The sequence below is a fragment of the Nyctibius grandis genome, chromosome 6, assembly GCF_013368605.1.
Source record: "Nyctibius grandis isolate bNycGra1 chromosome 6, bNycGra1.pri, whole genome shotgun sequence".
Classification (NCBI taxonomy): Eukaryota; Metazoa; Chordata; class Aves; order Nyctibiiformes; family Nyctibiidae; genus Nyctibius; species Nyctibius grandis.
Window position 1 is genome coordinate 59,938,268 of NC_090663.1, and position 24,492 is coordinate 59,962,759.

The following is a 24,492-nucleotide window of genomic DNA, read 5'->3' on the forward strand; positions in this document are numbered from 1 at the left end:
GCGGCACGGAGCGCGGCTTCGGCGTTCTTCCGCCTCGGAAGAAGTAACGCCAGCGCTTTCCCACGGCTCGGCGGGAGCCTGAGCGCGGGGAGGCGCAGCGAGGAGGGCGCCTCGGCGGCAGGTCGCGGGCCCTGAAGCGAAGGGGTTTGCGCCTGTCGCTGCGGTGCTCGCGGTACGGCTAAGGGTCTGCTCTGGCCCGGGATAGGGGCAGCATCAACGAGGAGTGCAGGGCCGGCGTGGGAGTAACGGGCCTGGAGGGTTGTAGTGGTGTATCGACACGTACAGCTAAACCACGCCGAGTTCCTCGGTATGGGGGAAAAGCAGCACCAAAGGGAAGATAACAGTAACACAGAGTGTCAGCACAAGGGCCAGGGCCATCAAATAATGTTTTAATTTGCTCTGATACCTTCTGCGATGCTTCCGGCTCCTTGGAGGCTTTTTATTTTGTGCAGCACAAGTTGCTCTCAGCTAGGCTCTTTTTCTCATAGGAATAAATCGTGTAGATTTATGTATAGTTGTGTATGTGGGGAAGGACTCCTGCTCCACTTCCATGAAGTAACAAGCAGAGAAAGATTGACAGACAGCCTTTCTGCTGTAATGAGGGGATATATCGGTATTAATAAACATGGCACTTGCTGTCCCGGCAGTATGGATGCGTAATTAGCTAAATCCACTGCACTGAACCGAGTTTGCACTCGTTATAGTGCCTTCACTGCACTACTGTTTTCTTGCTATGTAGGATGCTAATGATTACTTGTCTGGAGAAGGCAGCGTATCCCAAAACCCTGATTGTGTAACGATGCTTTCAGTATGAAGCTTGAAAATCACCTGCAGTGAATTAGGGGAGTGATGCTCTTTTTTTATTTTAAAAATAATACTGTAGTAGGATTGCCATAGTTTTTAGCATTCACATGTACAGGCTAGAGAGAAAACAATTGCCTTGTACTTGTAAAGTCCACTTATCTTTCTGTGATGACCTAAACCACTCCTAGCAACTTCATTGTGCAGTCTTCATTTTTTGCTCGTTATTTTAATGGTACTGAACAGCATATTCAGGAAATGTAGTCCCAAACCATTTCATTAATGTTCTTAATCAAGAATATTGCTGAAAAACACCTTGCTGTTCCTTGCCTGCTTTGGATTACGGATGCTATTAAACTGCTCCAAATCACCAGCGTGTCTCTCTTTCTGTCACAGACATTTTCCTCTGCCTTGTAAATTGCTTACGAACTTCCTGCACTTTTTCACTGTTGTTTGTCATCTCAGGAGATTTAGCTACTTAACAGTATTCCAGTTCTACATTTTTAATTATTATTTGAGATTAATGACCTCTAATATGACTCTGTATTAAGAATTTTGATCTGCCTTGCGATTTGCATTTTACTGTATAATGAAAGGAATGAAGAACAGCACAAACATACTGTTGACGGTGTGTAATTTTCCCTGCTAATTTAAGACAACAGGAATTGTTAGTCTGGTAAATCAAGTTCTCTTTGTGTGTGTGCCTTTCAACAGTTACATGTTAAAATCAGTATCTCTATGAGCATTTGACCCCAAATAGAATTTAAAATGTATTGGATAGCTCTTGTTTATAGCCATTGCTCGGAAACAGGTTTGCATGTTTTGTTTTAGTATATCTTTAGACAAACACTTCATTAAACTCACTGGTCTTTTTTTTTTTTTTAAACAAATACATCAATTTAAATACTTACCTTTAAATACACTTGAGAAAAAGAATAAAAAATAATGATTTGCATAGGAATGAAAACCAAGATGCATACTCACAGTTCGGTGGCCATTTCTGCAAGTCACAGCAGACAGTCCTGCTTGGAGAACATTATACTTCTCACACTCATCTCTTTTTTTCCTCAAATTTGAGGTAAAAATCGTATATTTTCCCCTCAGCATTTGAAAATAAATACTCAAATAGATTTTTTACTTCAGTAGGAATACTCAGGCAAGGCCTTGTAACCTTAATATATTGCTGTGCCATACACGACGAGTGTCTCACCTTTACCATATGCAGCAGGTGTACTATAACGCTACTTGCACAGGCACCTCAGAGAGTAATATAAAATGCAAGAGGCACAGACGATGGTTACTGAATATGGGCGTTGCAGCTTATTGTGGAACTACCCAGGCTATTTGGGTTTGCTTCATTTTAATTTGATTTTTGAAGCTAATCCTCAGAAGTGGCTGAAGAGAGGTATTACCGTGTCTAATCCTCCTATGGTACTGGAGTTGGGTTAGATTTTCAGAGGTTTATTATGCAAAAGAGCTCAGCAGATGTGGCACGGTAATAAACAGCACAAAAATACTGAGAACAGACCAGCTCGCTTGAACTCCATCTTTGAATTTTGTTTGCTTTTTCAAGTACGGCATTACAGAGCCCTGTGCAGCCACGTGGTCAATAACCTCCGAAGGCTGAATTTGCCAGTCCATTTCAGCTGCTTTGTGATGGTCCAGCAGAGCAAGCATGAATGGAGATGGCCTTGGTATATTGTTATAGCACTGCCTCTCAGCATAGCGGGGACTTGGGGGAAAAGCAGCCCAGCCTTAGTTTAAAGGTTAGTGTAGCTTGCTCACACATCAGTGTCAGTTTTTCACTTCCACTTGCCTGAGAGCTGCCATTTTTACATTTTGAGCATGCTATTCTTACCTGTCTTCAAAACAGATGGAGTAACCAAGCACCCTGGACACCAAGCAGCATTCCATACAGGATGCTTCACATATCTGAGAGGAAAGGAGGGAACAAGATGCAAAATGTTTCCAAAAAGATCTTCCTTTTCAGGAAAGAAAAAGAAAATACTTCAACAAAAGCAAGACATCCTCCTCCTTAGTCCATCAGGTAGATCATTATTCGTTCCTGTTTGGAGGAGGCAAAACACAACAGCTTCTGCTGCTGGAAAACAAACCACTAAGAAGATGAACAACAACAACAGCAGCTTCTCCCTGTATTACCAGGCCTCAATTTTCTCTTCAGCATCCTGTCCAACTTGTTTTTCCTTTAATTATCATAAATCAAGCTTGCAGTCAAATCCTTCCTTAATCTGAGCAAAACTCACCTTACTGGGGACCCTTTTGATTCAGTAGAGACCCCAAAGAATAAGATCATGGAAGAAAGCTGGTAAGATTGTTCCATTGACTTTTTTTGACACAACAAACAAAAAGGCTGAATTTGCCAACCCAAGTGCCATTACATGACAGAGGAAGAAAAACAGGTTTGGGGATGTCATTGGGGTTCACCTGATCCGTGTTTTAAATACCAGAGACCAGCAGTCCTTCCTGTGTAGCTGGGGGCTTCTCCCCATCAAGAAGGACAGCAAGGTCATAGTTCCAGCCTTTGTGCTGCGTGCTCAGTTCCCTGGCTGTTAAATCTGGGAGCATTACTTCTCCTGTTAGGAAGAAGAGGTAGCAAACCCTTTCACATCTGGAGTCCAGCTCAAGGTCAATGTGTTAGGCAGCAGTTAGCTTTCTAAGGAATATCAGATAAACGGTAACTTTCTGTCTTATATTCCAACTTGGCAGTTCTTCCTCTCCCATTGTTTCTTCGACAGCTTCTCTGACATTCTCACTGAAACAATTTCCAAGCTATTCCACATGTGGTGCTTTTTGTCTCACTGCTAGGTCATGGTGCAAAACACTGAGTCCCTACACTAATCCATCTTAAGTTGTTGCTGCTCTCTGTAGGGAGTTGGAAGATCTAAGTTTAAGTCCACATATGAGTCCCAGTGAAAAGCTTGAGTGCTTTGTTGAATAATGGCATGCTAAGGTTTTGTGGCTTGCACAAGGTCATGTGGGATTCACAAGAACATTAAAATACTTCAGTAACTTACACCGAGATCAACAGACCAAATTTCTCCACAAAATCTTCCGTCTTCAGGATTTTGTTTAGCACTTCATTGTTTAGCACTTTTTTAGCTTCATAGTGACAACATAGTTTTCTTTCAGTTGAAGATTTTTCTCTTCTCTTGAAATCCTTACAGAAAATAAGAGCTATTTTACAAGAAGAAAGTTTTGACAATGTAAAATTCATTGTTATTTTCACAGACCTAAAAATGAAATCTCTGAAAATTATTTATTAGTATTCATAGAGTATTCATTTTTTTCCCCAGCAAAACTACCATTTGATCTAAATGAAAAAGATACTCCTTTCAAGTCAGCAGCAGTTTGTGTCAACAAGAATGTTCATTTTCTGTGCTGATTCAGCCCTATGGATACTGAAGCATGAAAGTCAGATGAGCACGTGCACGGCATAATTACGATGCCAATTTTGAAAACCGAAAAGTTTAGTTGTCATGCAGTTACTACCTTCCTTTGTTTTCTTCTTTTGTATGAATTCTTTACATTCTTGAATAAACACAGATAATATATACATACATGGCAAAATAGCATCCTAAAATGGGGGCGTGAAGGGCTGAGCAATTAGTCACAGTTGCTAAAATAAGGTAACACAGGCTGAATTCAGCAGGTGAAACCCCTTTCTGGAGCAAATCAGGCGTTTTATCAGTTTCAGTAGGCCAGGGTACATCAGTTGGAGATCTCTTCAAAAAAGTGTTTAATGGTGACCTACTTTACCCCATCCCTTCGGAGGTGGTTGCTTTTCCTTGTTATACCTGGTTTTGACCCCTCAGGCTGCTTTCAGACTGCATGCTACGTCTACAGGAGTTACAGTGTTACCAAAAATGACCAAGATCTTACAGCAGTTTTCAGCAGTACTTAATTTGGCCTATTGTGTTTACTACAGGAGACATCAAAGGACTCTCTGAAGCTTTTTCAAGATAAGTCTATTCTTATTACTTTGATGTAATTGAAACATGGGAAATTCCATCTGAATATGAGGAGGAACTTCTTTACTTTGAGGGTGGCAGAGCACTGCAACAGGCTGCCCAGGGAGGCTGTGGAGTCTCCTCTGGAGATATTCAAAACCTGCCCGGACGTGACCCCGTGCAACATGCTCTAGGGGAGCCTGCTTTGGCAGGGGGTTGGACTAGATGATCTCCAGTGGTCCCTTCCAACCCTTAACCATTCTGTGATTCTGTGTAATTGATTACTAGTCAGATTTGGACCATCCTAATTCAGTTGCTCCTCCCATGCTTCTTCCAGGATGCAAATGTACTAAGCAAACCACAACATCTGAAGAATGTTTGGGTTTAACAAATTATTTGACCAGTGTACCTATACAATATGAAAGTTGCTAATCCAGATAAAATGTTAAGTATTAAAGTAATTTATTCACAGAGGCTAGCTAACATACTTCACAGGCTCCCTAGTATAGGCAAGGCTGTTCAGGCTTCACAACATGCTGTGCTGATTGATTTGAAGAGCAGGCTTCCATTCACTTGGCTTGCTACATGCTACATAGAATATTCATTGTTTGATTAGAGCTACAGGGAATTAGTTAGCCTGAGCTAATCAGGACACTGATGGTGTACTTTATACTGAAGTATAAACCGCCTTTTATCTTAGGATGTTTCGCCGCAGAGATGAGCCAGTGTTTCCAGAAGACCTGGGGCAGGGACCCTCTCTAAGAGAGGAGCCCTAGTACCATTGACTTCGCAAATGGCCCACAGCAAACGACCTTTCTTGGCCATTCCCCCTTCTTCTGAGGCAGTCCTGCTGGTGAATTGTTCACATGTTTGTAGCTAAATAAACATTACACTTCAGCAGAGGTAGCAGGTTGACTTTCTGTCACTCTTCATTTAGAGGCTTTTTTTCCCTGTAGAATGTTCTCTCCCCCCCCCGCCCCATTAATTTTACACAAAATAATGCTATGTTTCCCTGGGGAAATTGTTACATAGTCTTACAGATTGCACTGTTTTAATTGTTTGATGCTGTATTGACTTAATTTAAAATAATGATTTAAGTAAATAAGTCCACAGAAATACTTCAGGGTTTTTTTTGTTTGTTTTGTTTGTCTTTGAACTGACAGGAGTATATGCCATGTATTTAGACAATGGATTTAACTAGCCAACTATCATGTGGTACTAGGAGTCATTTCACTTTTCTTTTGTCCTTTTGAGCAACCTCACCTTTAGAGATTTGGCTGATCTTTTCAGATTTGGTATGTCCAGTTAACCATAAGATGTCCAAGAGCTTGCTTAGACCTCAAATATCCAGGTAATTACAGCCAAATATATCTCTTAGAAGGAAAGAATATTATTCTTGTTTGCTGTCATACTGTAATTTGAGAAATATTGATGATGACTCTAAATCACCAATACTGAAATTAACCAGTTATTATGCTGTTCATCATTATGGTTAGGGGGTTGGATCAGGGCAGTATTTCTGAGAGGGTGGGTTGTGACACACATGGTAGTCATGAAACATGGTCAGGTGTCAGCAACTTGTTGAAAATTTTGCAAATTATAAAGCAAAGGCAACCTAGCTTCTGCACCTCTGGCGACTTTTATTCTTCAAGGTCAAGCATGCTTTTCAGCCTTTCAAGAGATATTACATAGATTTGTAACTTTAACAAGCAATAGACATTAATTCGTTTTTATAAAGACAATGAGGGCTGCAATTTCTTTTCTGCTTTGGATACTGGGATGTCATCTTTAAAAAAAAAAGCACTGAAAACTGCTGGCTTAAAGAGTTGGTAGGGGGATCCAAGATACTCATTTTCTCGGTCATAGTGATTTAAATTCAAGTTAACAGGGAGAAAGATAATTTCTTAGTCCTCCTGACTATTCAGTGGCCTGTGTTAAATGATTTTATGATCTCTGTTTAGCTCCCGTATTAGAAAAACAAACACTGCTGCAATTAGGCATGGAGGACTCAGGTAACTGGAGACTAAATGATACGCTTACCCTTACATCGTTCAGGGTATTTGACAGTATCAAATCATATTGGACAGGCAATTTGAGGGACTGTGTGCTGCATCCATTTCTACTGTACCCGTTTTCTGAATAATTATAACATTTCTGTCCCTGAAGCTGTCAAAATAGCTCACAGAGAACTGTAAAAAAACTTGAATAAAAATAATTTAATTCTTCTTGGGGAAGCAGTTTAAAACATTCTCAAGCATCTTAATAAATTAACTGTAGACACCTGTGACAAGATAATTTTCAATTAAAGACTTTCTGCTCTAAAAGAAAGGGGCACTAGGATCTTTTCCTAGTTTCCAAAAGCACTGTCCTAGCATGTTCTTCAAGATGAATGCCTCTTAATTACCATGTATTTATTTTTCATTTACTTTTTACCTTTCACAGTCATTAGGCTTAATTTCTGTAAAGTAGGTTTTGTAAACTTTGAGGCGACATGTTTATATCCTACTTTTTGTGTTGGTTGCTTTCTCTGCTGATTCAAAGGGAAAAAAGAAACTGAATTTATAAAAAAATGTATTTACAGACCTTACAGCTCCCTATACCGGGGTGAAGTACAGAATTAATGTAAAATTCTGGCAATATCTTGAAAAGTAAGTGAGGAAGTAACTTACAAATTTTCTAGGGAATAGCCAACTGCCTAGACCTGGAAGTGTGCTGTGCTATAGCTGACCTGCAGTCCAGAGGACAGGGAGTGCCTGGAAAAAATAGGGAAGCATTACTTAGCATTCCTAAGATAGGCATAAAAGAGGCCATATTAATCTTGTTTACCTGCGGAAGTACTATTCCATGTCATTGCCTTGGAATCAAGATAGCCACTTTTTCCCTGCTTTCATCTCCATCTGTTATACATATATTTGTAGTCTGAAATTGAAGAGGCATATGGTTTGGGGTTGGTTGTTTTTTGCTCCTCTTTATTCTTGTGAAATGACAGAGAAGGAGTATAGGTTACTGTCAATGCCAGACCTGGCTAACCTTGAAAAGGGGAGACAGGCTCAGAAATCTCCACAGTGCTGTTGTTACACAGCAGCCTGCGAAGGAATGATAAACTGCTGTTTTACTGCAGTGTCAGTGGGCATTGTGACACAGGAAGAAGTCAAGAGCAGAGTGCAGTTGTATTGCAGAGATCATGTACTGTGTCCTCGGCAGGGGAAGCTGGTAGTTTTTCTGTGCTATAATTAGCTACTGCCAACGAATGCACATTGCGTCAGAAGAATTAAGTGTTGTGGCATTCTCACCTTTGCCTTCCAAAATGAAGGAAATATCTTTCAGTGACAGCTATGACACCAAGGGAGTAAAGTACTAAGGGAACAAATATACCCTCAGTTGCCTGGCCAAGGATATAGAGTCTTCGCTGATAGCAAAGGTCAATGCAGTTTAAAAGGGAACGGTGAGTGGTCCCCTGCTGAGAATATATTGACATGCATATAGCTTCTTTTCCCTGGAATTCCCATCATAAGAGAGCGGCTTGTAGTGTTTTGATAGTGGTTTTACTTCACATCTGTTCATTTAGCAGCACGTACTTCCCAGATTGTGTCTCTGTCCTCTGTGGGTCCTTTAGTGTAGGGGAAGATGTATCTGTTTTCCATCACTGCAGCTTCCTCCCAGGGGAAAATCTCGTGATTTTGCAGCCTGGTTTATTGCAACAAACCAGGCAGAACCTGCCACAAATCAGTAATGTAGCTGGTCTTTTATGAACATATTAGTGAATCCTAAGGATACTTGTTCTGATTTGACTAAAACTGTTGTGAATTAGCAACTCCCTGGAAGACAATAAAGTTCCCCATCTGTGCAAGTCTGTATGTGACCAGCGATCAGATCAGTCTGGATCCTCCTGAGCAGCACATGTCAGATCAGCTACCTAATGTGGATGGAAAGACTGGATGATTCATGTAATGGGTCAAAATTTAAAACTCATTGCAATATTATATTTACTGTGTACTTTCCTGTGCATCGTTAGTGTTACTTGACTGGTGTTACTTACAATAGTTTCATGTCATACAACTTGTTACTTTCTATGCTTTAAATAAAGGCAGTTGAAATCAGTAACTTTGGGTAACCGAGTGGATAGTCATAGTTTCATCTTGCGCTATTTCTACAAATATAGTAGCTGTAGAAACCACAACTGTGGACCAGTGCTAGCCATTGCATAAAAAGACAGTTCCAGCTTGGAAAAAACATACAATGTCAGTAGAAAGTAACTGAACTTTATCTGTGGATATCTAGGAAGTTAGCACTGAATACACCTACTGTTTCTTGAGTTGGGGTTTTCTTTGTTTCATACCCAACTCATGAGTAACATTTCCCACTCCCCAGCAGCAGTAGTCAGAAGAAGAAATTAAGATGTTAAACCTGTGTCTGAGAGATCAAAGCATGGTATTTTTCTTAAAGATATAAAAAGAGTGTCTACTGCTCTGTTCTCTCATGCACAAAGTTGCCATGTTAGAACTTTATCCAATTCTTAGAAATCTTGCAATTTTTCTTTACAATCCTGTTTTCATTCTTTTCACAAATGAATTCGCTACAATCTGCAACAATAAATAGCATTCTAAGCCACAGGGAATTTTAAAATTCAACAATAATACATGCTATTAGTAACACACTGCAGTTACTTAGGCAATTACAATAGCACCTGCTTTCACAACATAATAGTTACATTGTAAAATTTTTGGACATTAGATTAGAAAGTAACATCATGCTAATTTAGTAGTAATTTTATAATATGAAAATTATGCTATCAGAAAATTACCCTATTGATTCTATGATAAATGTGATTTGTTTCCTTACACAAGGTAAGTGTGTAAGGAAACTCGTACCTTTTTTTTCTCTTGAACACTTTGCCCACTACAGAATAAAATATATTTTCAATAAACACCAGCAGAAGCCACTTAAGGTGCCAGGTCTCAGAGTCAAGTGAAAGCATGACAATCTTAGCTTTCTTCTAAAGGCTGTTAAGCCTCTGCATGTAAAAATAAGAAATGAAAACCTAACCTGCATGCAATGCAATTGCAAGTTGCATGCAACATTTGTAAACGTAAAATAGAGGGAAGTAACCTTATATATATGGTCTTATGGTTTACATTTTTAAGCCAGTCTCCTTATTTTTTGAGAATCAGTTATTTGACAGTTGGGTGTTGACAGTGCTGCATAACTAACTGATGGAGACCCCGCATGAAATGAATCACAGTTCCTACAGCCCTTCTCGGGCGTAATGATTTTGCTTGCTTTTGGGGAAGTCGAAAAGAGAGAGATCTTTGCATACAGCAGGGACAGCAGCTAATCAAACCCCATTGTGAAATGATTTGAATACAAAGGGAGAGACCTAGCTTCCTCCTAGACAGAGGCTTGTGTTTGCTGACCACAGAAGCCAGCCCTTTGGTGACAGGATAGTTTTCAGTTGACAACAGTACTTTTGCCTGCTGCAGAGATCATTCCAGGCACTCAGTATGGAAAATGGCAATGCTAATTCCAAGAAAACGGTTTTAACAACACGAGACATCCTGTTGATAGAAATGCTCGTTACCATGAAAGAGTGCTGAGCAAATTACTATGCTATTTAGGCTTGTTTTAGATATGGAAGGACTGTGTGTCTGCTGCCTCAGAACCTTTCATCTTTTATCCTTAGTGGTGTGTACTTGGCAAAATAAAATAAATGAATATAATTTATAAATATTCTTTTCCTTTGCAAATCTTCGTGTTCTAGACAGATCAGTAAGTATTATCTCATTTTACAGCTGAATTAAAGGCACAGGGAAATTAAGCAATTTTTGAAGGGTAAAAAGAGGAGGAATGCAACCACCATCTTTTCACCTATGCTCAGTCTGTTGGACCAGGAACAACCAGCTTGTGGATGCTGAAGGCAACTCTTATTTCTACTGCGAGACGGACCAATGCAGCTATGTTGTAGTGACATTATGCTTGGCAGAATAAATTCTGCCAAACACAATCGGCATCTGCACCACGAACTTTTCTACATTCTCATCAAAGTATGCATAGTAGTAAGTTAACTGGGCTGGTTCTCTTTTGGGCTGTGTTTTGGGAATTCCATGTAAAAGACCTGAGCTAGCACTATGTAGGTCTCCTCGTGTGGGCTCCAAGCTCCATCTTACCTGTAATGTTCTTGCTAGATGAAAAATCACAGTGACAGAGGATACCTACTGCTGAAAGCAATAATCATACTTCAGTATCAGTGACCTAGGTTCTGTTCAAGTATCTATGCTTGCGCTTTTTGTGCTGTTATTTTTATTGCAGCGACTCCTATATATCCTACCCAATACCAGCATTTCATTGGCCAAATTCAGCATGAAACACATAAGCAGACGCAATCTCTACTTTTTAACAGTTTTCAAACTGAAGCCAAATATGCAAGAACTAATTGTTGCATATTACTCTCCCCCCAAAAAACTAGAAAATTTTCCAGATACCCAACAGTATTGAGATTTGAGGCAAAGTTGAAAAGGATGCTGATAAAATCCTAAAGAAGCAATCTGCCTGTGGAATAAGAACATCCACGTAGGGTGTTAAAGGTGTAACAGAAGGAACATGTCACACCTGCCTGGTAAACCTCCTGATGTTGACTGATCTTGAGTTCTGACCCCACAATGTGGTCACTGAAGATGGACTACTGCATAAAACCCTGTTCTTTTCTGTAGGACTGGGCAAGCCTGCAGCTTACATTTTCCCCCTTAAGTCAAATAGGAAGTTTGCAGCCAAGTGGGAGAGTGAACACACATCTCCTGAGCTCCAGTTTGAACTGGATTTCTAAAGACCATCTTTTGCTTCCCCTTCAGTTAAGAATCTCATTCAGGCTTCATTTTCGTTCTAGTTTTTCCGTAATCTATGACTTCAGCCTTTCATATACCAAAAGTGTTCATGACTCATGTCAACTGATACCTATGCAGACAGGCGAGGCACAGTGAGAATGGTTCCTCTCTGCAACATGTGCAGGCTGTGTAGCAGTGTGCTGAGTGGAGCACTGATCAAAGGCAGCACAGCGGGGCTCAGGAGCTTCAGTGAAATGTCAGCTGTGCTCCCAGTATCACAGCTAGCATCCAGAGGAGGTTGGAAGAGCAGAACAAAGGGAGGAGGAGAGAAGGACAGCGGCTCTCAACTTCAGTGCAAAGTTGTTCGATTCAGAGCTGGAGGATTTACCTTATGTGTCTTCAGCCTTATGTATTCTTCCCCCAGAAAGTTTCACAAACAAGGTTACATCATGACATCTGATGTGTAATCTTTACAGAATAATCAAGCATTTTGCTCTTTCATTATCTTGTCTAATAGCAGGCATTTGCCTACACAAGAAGGAATCATCTTAGGACATCAGACATAGTCATTACAAGGATAAACTTAGGTGAGGTAGAGAACTAAGATACTCTGAGATCACAGGAATATTCTCACTAGCTAAAGAAGATGATTCATCAGGCAGTGTTTATGTAGGGTCACAGGTAAAAAAGTAATATTCAGGCCAGAAGCACAAACAAGCTGGATTTGTTTGCCTTAAACCTAGCTTCTAGTATTTGGGTTTTTGCCTTAGTTCTTTATGGTGATTTTAACTTTTGGTTAAAATTCTCCTGAATTGATCATTAAAGTAAACTAGTGAAAGAGATCTAGCACTGGACTTGTATATTCTACAATACAAGGCAAACATGACTGCCGAGTAGATTCAGCCAAAGACAGACCAGTGGGTTCATCTGACTCAAGAAATACCTATAATTACTCTTTCATTGCTTTGCTCTACCCTATTAACTTACCTCAGAGCTTTTTAAGTAACAATTCTGGGCCAGCAGGAAAAGCGCACAGTTGATATGGGCAGATATGGTGTGGTTTCTGTACACTGAGGGAGGAGAGAGAACTGTGCTCCCATCAAGATCACATAAGGAAGGAGATGTGTCTTGTAGAAGGATTGCGCTGCTTCAGCCTTCCTGAAGATGCCAGTGCTCTGTGCTATATGCTGTTAGCACTTGATGGATTCACTCACAGTAGCAAAGCACCTTGCACCAAGTGGTGTTGGACTCATGACCAAGGGACTAACGCAAGAGTTTTCAGGTCTGGCTGGGTTGTCTAACTTGCCCCGGAATGGCTGCATGCTTACCATTTTTTCACCTGGCTATACAGGGGCAATTTTCTATGCAAAAGTAACCTGTCTCCTTGACGTAAAATGAAATAAAATTAAATAACTTGCTCAGAGATAGAGCTTGTTCTGTGCAAACTATTGCCAAACATGAGGCAGATGGGCCTCTCTCTGTAATATTAAACCTCTCAGCACTCACGTTATCCCACCTCAGAAGAGTTAGGATACCATATGAAAAACATCATTCATATGAAGAAAAATTTTCAGGTTTTACTTCAGTCTTTTTAAGACTGTCGACGTGAAATGCAACTTTAACACAACAGGGCGACGACGGGTAATATATAGCCTATAAATCATAAGCCACACGTTGTTAAAGTCGCACTGCCTCACCTCCCTCGCTGTACCTTCGCTGCCCAGGCTCAGCGAGGCCCAAGCGAGGCCGTGCGCTGCCCTCCCCGCCTCAGGAGGCGCCCTGCTGCCCGCCAACGGCCGCGGCACAGGCCCGCGCCCACCGCCCCGCCCCGGCTCCACCGCCCGCCGGGCTCCGCTCGCGCCGCCGCTCCCTCCTGGCTCTAATGGCCGGCGCCGCCCGCGCGCCGCCTCGCGGCTGCAGCGCCCCCAGCCCCCGCGCGGCAGCGCCCCCGCGGCGCACGCAGGCAGCGCGGCCCGAGCGGAGGGGAACCGGCTGTACCCCTGAGCGCATGGGCACGCCGGGCCGCCCGCGGCGTCGCCCCGCCCCGCCCCGCGGCGCATGCGCGGCGGGAGTACTCCGAGGAACAGCGCGAGTCGCCGTGGTCGGGGCAGCTGGCGGCGGCGGAGCGCTCCCCTCCCTCCCCGACGGCCGTCGCCATGGTGCTGGAGACCCTGGCCCGCATCGTCAAGGTCCAGCTGCCCGCGTACCTCAAGCGCCTGCCGCTGCCCGAGAGTGTCGGCGGCTTCATCCGCCTTACAGGTAGGTGGGGGGAGCGGAGGGGCCCGGCGGCCTGGAGCCCCTTCCCGCCTCGCCGCCCCTCCGGCGCCCGCGCGTGGCGTGAGGGGAGCGGCGGGGCCGGGCCGGGCGGCGCGCTTCTGCCCGGACCCTGGTGCCTGCTTAGGCTCCGGCAGCTCCCGCGGGCCTGCCCGGTGTCGCGCTGCGACTTCCATTCTTCTCTCCAGGCATCGCTCGCTTTCTCCCGGCCGTGCTGAACAAGTTCTCTGTTACAGAAGGGGGAACCCCAAACGTTAAATCACCGTCAGACTGCTTCAGCCGGAAAATTATCCGACAAGACGTTGAAGATGCCCTGTGCGGTAGATGATAACAGGCAGAGTAAAATGTAGCGACAGAGTAAAACGTCTCCTCGGCCCCAGCTCGTTTGCAGTGTACTTAAAATTCCTCTCTGTGCAAGTACCAGCAAGTCAGAGGCCGTGCACGTAAAGAAAACAGGATTTTAGCTGAACGCCTAAAACACTGCCTCTTCATTTGCTTAAAAGGTTAAACAGAGCATCTGTAGTGATTAAAAAAAATAGATGTTTCTGAGAGCCTGCTACATACACAAAGCTAGGATTTTATTATTTAATAATTTTTATAAGTATTTTCTGGATGAGGGAGTGAAAGTACCCATTCATTAATCATAGCCCTATCACAGAGTGAACAAGAAAGAAAACTAAACACCAGCAAATTCTTTGGGTGTTCAGTGCATTTCAGTGCCTTGCAAATGGGAACTGTGTGAGCCCAGGCTCAGCTGTGATAATACAGGCAGAACCTCAAGTAGTGTCAAATGACAAGATTAGTTGGGTGATAATAAATAAGAGGAATGCTGTAACAGAAACTCTCTGGAAATAGAAAAAGTCTTCAAAGTGTAGAGTCAACCTTATACATCTATCCTGCAGTGCTAAGCTATATGACTTTAATAGTGCTGGAAAATGATTTAATTTAGAACAGGCACAATTTATTTAAAACCAGGTGTAAGTACTTTTTTTTTTCCCAGCATGTTTATGTTGCTTGTGAAGTTAAAGTCCCATTATCTTTCCTGTGACAAGGACACCTGTTTTAAATGAACTGTTCTTCTTTCCCCTCAACTACTCTTTTATCTGAAAATGCTGTTAATTATATTTACTGAATAGAGAAATTCAGCTGCTGTGAAGTTGGGAGGAAGGGGATACAATAAGCTATAGAACAATGTAGCTTCTCATATGCCTAGTATTTGACAATTTCCTACTTAAGTCATTGCTCTCTTAACAAGTTGTACTTAATATTTGTCAAGTTCAGTAATGCCTGAGTTTAATCTCTTCTTGCTTCACTTGTCCAAACATACATTTCTGTAACAGGATTATTTGTGCAGTCTCTGTATTTATTCAGACTACATAGTAGTAATATAATTTATTCTGAAAACCTGTAGTCAGAACTTTTTTTTTTTTTTACTAGAGTGATCAACAGGGGAGAACTGGTTTGCTGTCATGGTATTTACCCCATTGATTGATAGGTACTTCCTTGAATTTGGAGGGAGGGCAAGAAGCAAACAACTGAACCCTTAAGTGGAGACCAAATGTGAAAATGTGAGTCCCAAAAATATTAAAAAAAAAGGTAAAAGAAGGAACCGAGTCAGAAATTGCTTTGAGACCTGGTAGGATTTAATGAGCGTACCTGAAAAAATCCACTACCTCTAGTTCTTAGTGACTTCTTCGACTGGTCTTGTGCTAAACGCTCTAAAAAGGGGAAACAGAGGTATAGTTAAAAATACATAGCTATAGAGACAACATTTTGCCACTTTTTTTTCAACAGTCAGCTAGACTAGACTAATACCTGCTGTCATATTTTTATATCTTCCTCTTAAGGTGCATATGAATGAAAATGGAGGAAAAACCAGCAAAACTGTACAAGGTGCTTAAAGTTATGGCACAGGGTAAATGCAACATGGTGAGGCTTTTCAAAAGGAAATGATAGGATGCCACATCCTAGGCACCTGAATTAAAAAATTATCTTTTCTTAGTGCTTGAAAGTCATTGAAATCTCATTGCTCATTGAAGAGTCTTGTACTTATCTGCACTCAGAGCTGCTGTCAGTCTGAAGTTTCATCTGAGAAAACCGGATTGCTTCAGCAAGTGCCACGTCTTCTGTATTGTTGTTGTGGTCTTAGTCTGTCCTGTCCTAAAGTCATAAGCCTCTAAGAGCAGAGGATTCCCAGTTTTGGGAGTTATTTTGCAGCAGCAATTTAGAGGATCATATCTATTGAATTACTGTTAGTGAAAGACTATTAGACAATAGAGAAGATTAGATTAATGTTCTCTTTTGTGTTTACTACTGCTACAAATTACAGAGGAGCGTATTCTTTGGCAAATGACATCGAACATGTCAAGCATTTTCTTTGCTTCTTTTTGGAAAGTGAGAAATAATATTGATCTTAAAACATTTAAAGGGCATTAGTATTTGTCCTTTGGTGGCATCTACTGAACTTAGTCAGGGACCAGTACTGTAAAACCACTTGCTAGCATAGACTTTGTTTGCAAAGGCAGGCCAGAACCCAAATCTGAAACAGCCCTTGTTTGCTTGTTAGCTCTTTTTTTGCTTCTGTAGACCTTCAGTAGCTTCCAGGCAGATGCAACTTCAATTCCTGTAGTGCATCGGTTGTAGAAACAACAGACCAAAAGCATAGGGAGGATCCTTTTGTATAGGATATTGTATAGTGGGCTGATTAAAAATCTTGAGACCCCTGTTGTCTGTTGTGACCTCACCAAATCAAAACAGAAAACTGTTTGCTTGGAGGGAGGAAGACTTTTAGCATCCAGTGCAAAACTCCTGAAGGTAAAACCAATGAGGGAGGAAGGAAACAATGTTTGACCTTGAGTTTGAAAGTGGATATATGAATTGTCACGCTGCTGCTGTTCAGAAGCCTCTTTCAGTTTCTTGTCATAGCTGCTTTACCCTTCCCTTCCCACGTTTGCTGAAATGAACAGTCTTGTCTCATGCTGGTGTTGCTTTTTGTCCTGGTACATGTCATTAAAATGGCATAGATGTTCACCTCAAAATAGCATGTGGTCAGAATTTCAAGGTTCATGTAAGAATCTAGGTGCTAAGCTTCTTTCCATAACCATGGCACAGTCCCATGTGGGCTGTCTTACACTTGGCCTACATGTTAAGAGGGACTTAAATGTAACAAGCTGCCAGGCAGGAAGAGGACAGTTTTGTGGATCATCTTTTACAGTACTGAGGGAAAGAAGGGTGATAGCCATGGTAACAGTCTTCAGAACCCATTTGAACCATGAATTTGTCATTTGCAGAGTGGCTTGCTAACCTGCCCATAGCTTTGGCTTTTAATTTATTTAAAGTGTGCTATGTTGCTAAAAGGACTGTCACCTCTCCACCTTCATAGGCTAATAGACATGAAGTGTGTGTTGAGTCCTTTGTGTTCCGTTTGTGTAGCAATGAGAACACCCTTAAGGGACCCAAGTGAACAACAGATAACAGTTAGGATAGAATTGCTTATTAGTTCTGAAGAGAATGTAATTGAATAAGTAATTTGAATTTGCGTGAAGAATTTCATCAGTTTAGACAATATACAATCGCAGTTCCAATCTTCATTTTGACTGGTAGCTAATACTTGTTAAAATTTTGGCTTTCAGTTGAGCTGTTACTTTAAGAAGCTGCTTTTGGGTCTGCAGAGGGTCATTTCCACATAAATTGGCTAAAACAAATCAAAGTGAAAGATATCAAAGGAGTAGCTGGTGAAAGACAAGCAGAGACTACTTGCTTTAATTTGACTCAGTAGCTGGCTGGTCCCTTTCTGTTCACAGTGTATGTGCTTCTTATTTTTTTTGGACTTGCTACTGTTGGACTAAAAGTTAAGACAACCTCTCCTCGAAAACATCTCTGTGGTCTCAGCTTCTTGGAATTCTCTGGGCGTTCCTGTTTCAGCGATGTTCCTGATACTTTCTAGGACTTATCTTTGGGATTGGTCTCTGTCTAACACAAGTCATGTTTGAAGACTAACCTCTTCGATACTCTACTCTCCATTTCTGGCTCCAAGGACTGCCTCTTCCCATGCAACAGAACTGATAAAGAATCTCCAGAATCAATGTAATTGCTGAATTCTGAGTTATCAGCTGTGAAAATAAACACTCTTGTGAATTGCCTTACATCTGCTTCAGAAAGGTATGAATGGCTTCAAAAACACAGAGCAGCTTACAGTTGTAGGAATATATCATTGCATTAGTTTGGGTAAAGCTTTTCTCCCATCCCTGCCCACCCAGTCCAAAGATCTGTGACTTTTTTACTTTGTGACAGTATCTTGTCTCTCATGCCCTAGAACCATGGTCATGTTGATTTTTCAGTGTAAAACTATGAGCTTCTGGCAGTCTTTTGCCAATAACAAGTCAGTTTCATTAGTGTACACATTAGTGTAATTGGGGACTTTCCAGAGACTCCAAGATTGGAAATATGTAAAGAAATAACTGGCTAGTGAGGACAAAACTCTTTATCAGTGGTTAGCGTGATACAAATATTAAATAATAACCATGATAAATAATATACTTGTACTTCCTATTCATGTTTGTTTCCAGTTTCCTTTCTCAGAGGTTACAGCGATCATGTTCCTGTTTCATTTGGATGAACTCAACTGGTTATGAGTCTCCCATAGACATGACTACTGTCTGATTTTGATGTCATATCAGGGAGTTTCAAGCTGTATTGAGATGCCATTTGCTGTTTAGTTGCTGGTCTGTTTTAATGACTTTTAATTCTGATGCGAGACATTTCCTTTTTGTGTGTCAATCTTAGCCCAGTTGTATTCATCACACACTTGATAGGCACCCTGGTTATGGTGTACCTGTTGGAACGCCTGTTCTGTCTTGGAGTTCAGAGTAGCTTTGCAGAGATCCACCTTTTTGCCAACAGTCGGGTTAGATACTCAATTTGGAAATTTTTTCCAGTGACCAAATATTTTTCCTCTCTTCTAAAGTACATTTCAAGTCAGTCCTTCACATAAGGTCAGAAAGTGCGTTTGGATTCCTATTGATGGGGTGTTCTGGAACAGTAATGCTAGAAAAGACAAATAGGCACTGCTGTCCAGGAAACACAGTATTTTGTGTAACTGGAAATGTTTAAGTATCTCGGTGTTAATTATTATTTAGGGCTACAGCTTGTTGGGAGAACTGAGAAAAGAGCAACAGAGATTAGTCTATTGCAGTGACTCTTAGCAAATTTTGTCACTTGTGTGTAGTGATCGCTGCAAGTGCAGGCGTGGAAAGACTACTGAAAGTTCTTGCAGTGCCTTTAGCATTTATACAGTTGTGGTGCGTTCCCAGATAAATGCAATAAGTTTGGCTTTCACGTCAAAGGCTACAGAAAGCTTGAAGAACATAAAACTAGTCCCACAAAGTATTTTCATTCCACGGTGTATTTTCAGAAAATTAAAATTATTGAGAAAAAGCCACTGTATTCTAACTGGAAAAGGATTAGCATGAACATGTGCTCTATTATTACAAATGACATCAAGCTATACAGAATAATGTAACTTCAGAGAGCTCCGACCTACCTAGCGTCCTTGGCCTGCTGTATTGCGTTTCCTTTCTTGTACATCTTAATCTTGAAAAACAAACTGTAGAACAAAATTTTGCCGTGTTCTGATTCTAAATAATTTAAAACAGGAACTTGATTAGTGTCTTGTCTTACAAAGTGCTTGCACAGCTGTTTGTGCTCCAACTCATTACATTTTGTTTCTCATTTTAAAATATTTTTAAACGCTCTTCCATTTCTATATGAGTGTTTAGATTTAATGTATTCTCCAGAAATTTAGAAAAATGCTCTCTCCTTTATAGCACCATGGTACTTAAATTACAGTGGAGTATTGTCACAGCATGTTTGGATCCACCTTCAATATATATAGCTCTTATGCCAGGTGCTGATCAATTTCTTAAAAAGTCCGGTAAGTCTTTCTCTCACCCGTATGTCTAGAAGATTTATAATGATGTAGCAAGGCAGCTAAGTCTGCAGAGGATACTTTAATCTCTTACCTGTACATAAAAGAAGTTCCTCAGCTTGGTAAAAAGCAATTTTCTGAGGCTCGACTTACCTAGTCTCAGGACTCTCTTTCTCTGTGTATTGTAGAAGCTGGTTGCAGATCCCTGAGCAAACAGAACTCTGAAAAATAAAACAAAAAAGAATGGTGAAGGTTTTGTTAGTGCTTATCTAATAATCTGTATAATTTCTACCAAAAGTTTCTAAAAAAACTTGGAACAAATAAAATAAGGAAAATTTCAAGAAGCTAAAAATCTGAAATAAGTGATTAAAAATTGTCTTATAAAACATACTGACTAGTTCTTCATACACAGAATGTTAAGATACCGGCATTGAATATAATTCCCACATGTAATCATGCCCAGTTTGCTAGTACACAGTGCTGGTTTACCTCAGGTGAGCAGAACCCCTGTAATTTTAGGGTTTGTCATTTCAGCACATCTTTTATTTGTTTTGGATTTATTCTCTTTGATTTGAGTCATCTTCTAGAGTGTTATAATTAAACTTCAGACTAAATTCTAGGAGTCAAATTTTTACCTTGACTACAGTAAAATCCAGGTTTTAATCTGGGTGTTCTTTCTTCTTAAGACTTACCCAGAGAGTCTTTGCCCTCAGAACCTTGCTGACTGAGCAACCCCATTCCCTACCCTAAGCCTAAGTCATTTGAGAGTAGCTGATGATGCACTGTACTGGAGTGGTGTCCAGAGCCAATCTAAATTCCACCTGTCTTTAGTTTCAGAATGGCTGCGGTTATTGCCTTTCCTGGGTGTGCTGGCCTTGCTTGGTTACCTCGCTGTCCGTCCGTTCCTCCCCAAGAAGAAACAGCAAAAGGATAGCTTGATTAACCTCAAGATCCAGAAGGAAAATCCAAAAGTAGTGAATGAAATAAACATTGAAGATCTGTGCCTCACTAAAGCTTACTGCAGGTGTTGGCGTTCTAAGACGGTAAGACACTTGGTGCTGCTGTAGGATCAGAAATTAAAACTTGCAGATTTTTATCAGTGCTTTGGTGGTGAATTGCTACATGTTGACCTGTTGCATTTCTCTGGAGGTGAAACTTGTTCCTGGTTTTTGAGAATGGCACGGTTCTTATTTTTCTCCACTGTAAACCTATCTACATGCAGAAAGAAACTGTAGAAACTTGTAAGAAACACAGCAGGGTTTTTCTAGGAACACTTACAGAGTGACCTCCTGTGGGTAGATTAAAACCAAGCAAGCTTTGTTTAATATTTGGAAATACATTTCAACTAATTAGAAGATAATGACTGTATTTTGCAAAAACAATGCTTAGAAGGTTGTTCATACTAGAACGAAAGTAAGGCTGGAGCCGTGTTGGTGAGGGAGAACATATCCACAGATATGGGGACCCAGATATGGTCCAGAACAGCCAGTAGATTACTGTTTTGTCTATGTCTCCCAAATCAACTAGATGTACACGAGTATTTTTCATCTGCCCTCAATTTCTTTTGGATGTCCTGACTGCAGTCTGGTTTTGTCCTCTCTGGAGCAAATTCTTTCCTGTTTTAACAAAAAAAAAATCTGCCCTGGACCTGAGAAACCCTCTCAACTATTCTCCCTTCAGACTAATCACTTCAGCAAAGTATTTCAACTTGCCTTAAAACAGTACTTTCTGGTTGCAAATGATTAAATGTGTTAAGAGCACTTTTACTAGTTCCACAATAAACCTTAAACCATTTGTGGCTGCGATGGCTGCTTTGCTTGCTGTTCTTTCTTGGAAAAGGCTCTGTCCTTAACTTTGTGTCTAAGAACAGCTATTTTAGGACTTCACAAATTTAGTTACGTTAGCAGTGTTTTTTTTCCTTAGTAACGTGTCCTGTGTCTGATACGAGACAGGGAGTTTAATGTTGAAACAGGACATGGTGGGAGGAACCAGTAACATGATCAAAGTGCTCTTGATATAGGAAGAAGTATAGAAATCACCATGCAGTTGCTGTACAGAGTTATACTAATTCCTCATGTATGTTTTTTTCCAGTTCCCTGTCTGTGATGGCTCCCACAACAAGCACAATGAATTAACAGGAGATAATGTAGGTCCACTAATACTCAAGAAGAAAGAAGTATAGCAGATGCTTAATCCACTAGATCACAACTGATAAAAAGTCTTTTTATACTGTTGTAGTTGCAAGGGACAGCATTTTATTATGTGATTGGTATGATTTAGTCTAATGATTGCTGTAGATTTCTTTTTGGAATAAACTGCATCTAGGCAGTGCTAAATCTCTCACTGTTTTGATACTTTATTCTGAGGAGAATTATGTCTGCTTTGTAAAACTGTAAAGTAACTCTCTGTGTAAAAAGTCATTTATTTCAAGAATAAAATGACTTTCTACAATTAAGCATTTTTGAATGAACATGCAATTATGAAACTGTCACTGTTTCCAAGTGACAGAAGTGCACCTTTCTGTTGACTTTGTTCTGTTGTGAAGCCATATTTTACTCTGCTTTTCAGCAACAAATTTAAGTGCACTTAAGTGGAGGAAAAAAGATACTAAATGAATCCTTTGTGAATATACCTAAGCGTACCACTGAGGGCAGGCAGCACAGCGATGCTAAGTTATACTAAGCAAAGGTCTGGCCTGGGCGGTGCGTAAGTGGGCAGTTTGTTAGTCTCATGCAAAGCAGCCCAGCTCAGACAAACCCCACACAGCTGGAGAGTCTCATACAGCATCCTAGGTGGAGTGCTGCAGCTCCGGACCATATGAACTAAACTATTGAGCAGGTCAGCCACTAACACTATGCCTTTATTTCAGGGCCCTGTGTTGATCGTTCATGAGCTCTTGTAAAGAAACACAAATTTGCTTCTTGCCAAGTTCACTTGCACTGTAGACGCTACTTTTTGTAGCGGGGACTGTGATGGGAGGAACTGGTTAAATGGCAGAACCAAGAAAGCAGAGCTGAGCTATATTCTTGGCTTGTTACCCATTCAGAATGATTATTGGGCAAGTCAGAACTGTGTTGTGGTATGGCTTAATTTCAGATGCAGGTAAACAATTGCTACTTACCTAACTGCTAGACTTCTAATTAATTCTTCTAAAGTGCTTATTCTCCAATGAAAGACTGTATCTGTCAGTTTAAAAATAAAAATTTGATCCATGCTACAATTTTAGACAATTGTACTAAGAGAGATTTCAACTGTTCCTTAACAGCCTTTCATTTGACCTGTTGTTAGGCAGGAGGGAAACCCCCGAGCAGTGTGCCATTGCTAACGCTGATCACCACAGTGCTGAAACAGAAAGTGAGTTAGAAAGCAGTTCTCACATACTGGCTCTCACAGCAGCAGCAGAACTAAGGTAGATAATTCCTCCTGCATTTATAACAGCTGTAGGTCGAGGTAGCTAAACCTCTTGCCTTGCAGCAAAAGACAGCAGATTAGGATGTGATTGTATGTTAAATGCCTGCTTTTACAAAGTGTGTAATAGAACCATGGTACAATCTTTAATGTTTGAGTGCTTCGTGGTGGTTTTACCTTAATGGATGAGCAAACCAGAAACATCATATTGGGATATAACATTTATAATAGAGGAAAATCCATAATGTTACTAAGTGTCTTATGCTCAGTCTTCACTTACAGATGCGGTATATTGAACACCAAGCCCCAGTTCTTGGGTTTGGTAAAGAAATTACTATGTGAAATGCAAAAGCCTGTTTTTAGATTTTTTTTTTTGCAGGCTTTAAAATCTACAGCCTATTGTAGCAGGCTGTTATTGTATACAAGTCTGTATGCACTTCCAGCTTTTAATCAGGATACTTTTGCATTCAAGTACTTTGATTTCATCCAAAGTCTGAGAAATAAACTACGTACATCAATGCTGTTCTCACTTCCATTGCTCTACTCAGACAAACCCTGTTACAATAGTAATACAGCAAAATTGGTTTTGTTTCTCCCACAAAGCTCTTCTAAAAGGAGAAGAACAGTGTAAGGTTTAACCTCTTGACTTCATCTCTAGCATGGCTTAATTATGTAATTTTTTTCTCCTTGCTTGCTGTTGGATGAGATTGTTCCATAGCCACATTTGTAGATAGTTTAAGCAGCAAACAGAAGTGTTTTTTTGTTTGTTTTTTCCCCTATGTCTATAGGGGAATGGAACACATTTGTAGTGTGGGCCTGCACTAGCAGCTCTCAGTCACAGCTCCTTTGTAGAAAGGACATTTTAGTAATTTCCACAAGATAATAATAAAATGAAGATCACAAGCAAGATAAATGACTATTTCCTTGCATTTCAAAATCTGTCAAGGTAATACTGTCTCTCATGGCTACACAATTTTTTTATAGAAAATTTCAAATAATTTACTAATCAGTTCAAATTAATCTATCTACCTAAAGTCTATGGGAATAGATAGCTATGAACTGTAGCGTCTGCAGAGCCCTGTATCTCACCTGCAATTGAGAGAGTTGAACCAATTACCTGCTAGAATGTGCTTGGTCATGGGATGACTTTTGTAACCTGATTTGGAAGCTCCATGCAAAAGGCATAAATTTGCCCCTAATGCTAATAAAGACGAGGACTGAGGCAGTAGACCAGGTCTTCACAGTCTTGATGCAAAATCAGGGGAAGCTGAACTTGGTATGTCATAACATGCCTTTT

At 40.7% G+C, this 24,492-nt stretch overlaps 2 protein-coding genes across 6 annotated transcripts in view; one reads left to right on the forward strand and one right to left on the reverse strand.

Moving 5' to 3' along the window:
* The first annotated feature begins 13,660 nt into the window (after positions 1 to 13,660).
* CISD2 (CDGSH iron sulfur domain 2) lies at positions 13,661 to 23,345 on the forward strand. The gene is made up of 3 exons (XM_068404130.1): positions 13,661 to 13,846; positions 20,619 to 20,830; positions 21,880 to 23,345. The coding sequence occupies exons 1-3, from the start codon at positions 13,744 to 13,746 to the stop codon at positions 21,967 to 21,969; spliced, it is 405 nt and encodes a 134-aa protein (XP_068260231.1). The 5' UTR covers positions 13,661 to 13,743; the 3' UTR covers positions 21,970 to 23,345.
* LOC137665260 (sodium/hydrogen exchanger 9B2-like) overlaps positions 15,494 to 24,492 on the reverse strand; it is a 31,417-nt gene continuing 22,418 nt past the window's right edge. The window contains exons 13-16 of one of the 5 annotated variants that reach the window (XR_011048470.1): positions 19,941 to 20,008; positions 19,404 to 19,497; positions 17,862 to 17,973; positions 15,530 to 15,579 (exon numbers count right to left, since the gene is read on the reverse strand). Coding sequence is in view for 3 of the 5 variants with exons in the window: in XM_068404126.1 (XP_068260227.1) it covers positions 18,847 to 18,907; positions 19,404 to 19,497; positions 19,941 to 20,008 (223 nt within the window). In the remaining 2 variants the exon portion in view is untranslated. Of the gene's footprint in view, positions 17,974 to 18,115; positions 18,908 to 19,403; positions 19,498 to 19,940; positions 20,009 to 24,492 lie in introns of those variants that run through there. The other 4 variants (XM_068404127.1, XM_068404129.1, XM_068404126.1 and 1 more) reach the window with 4 other exon arrangements.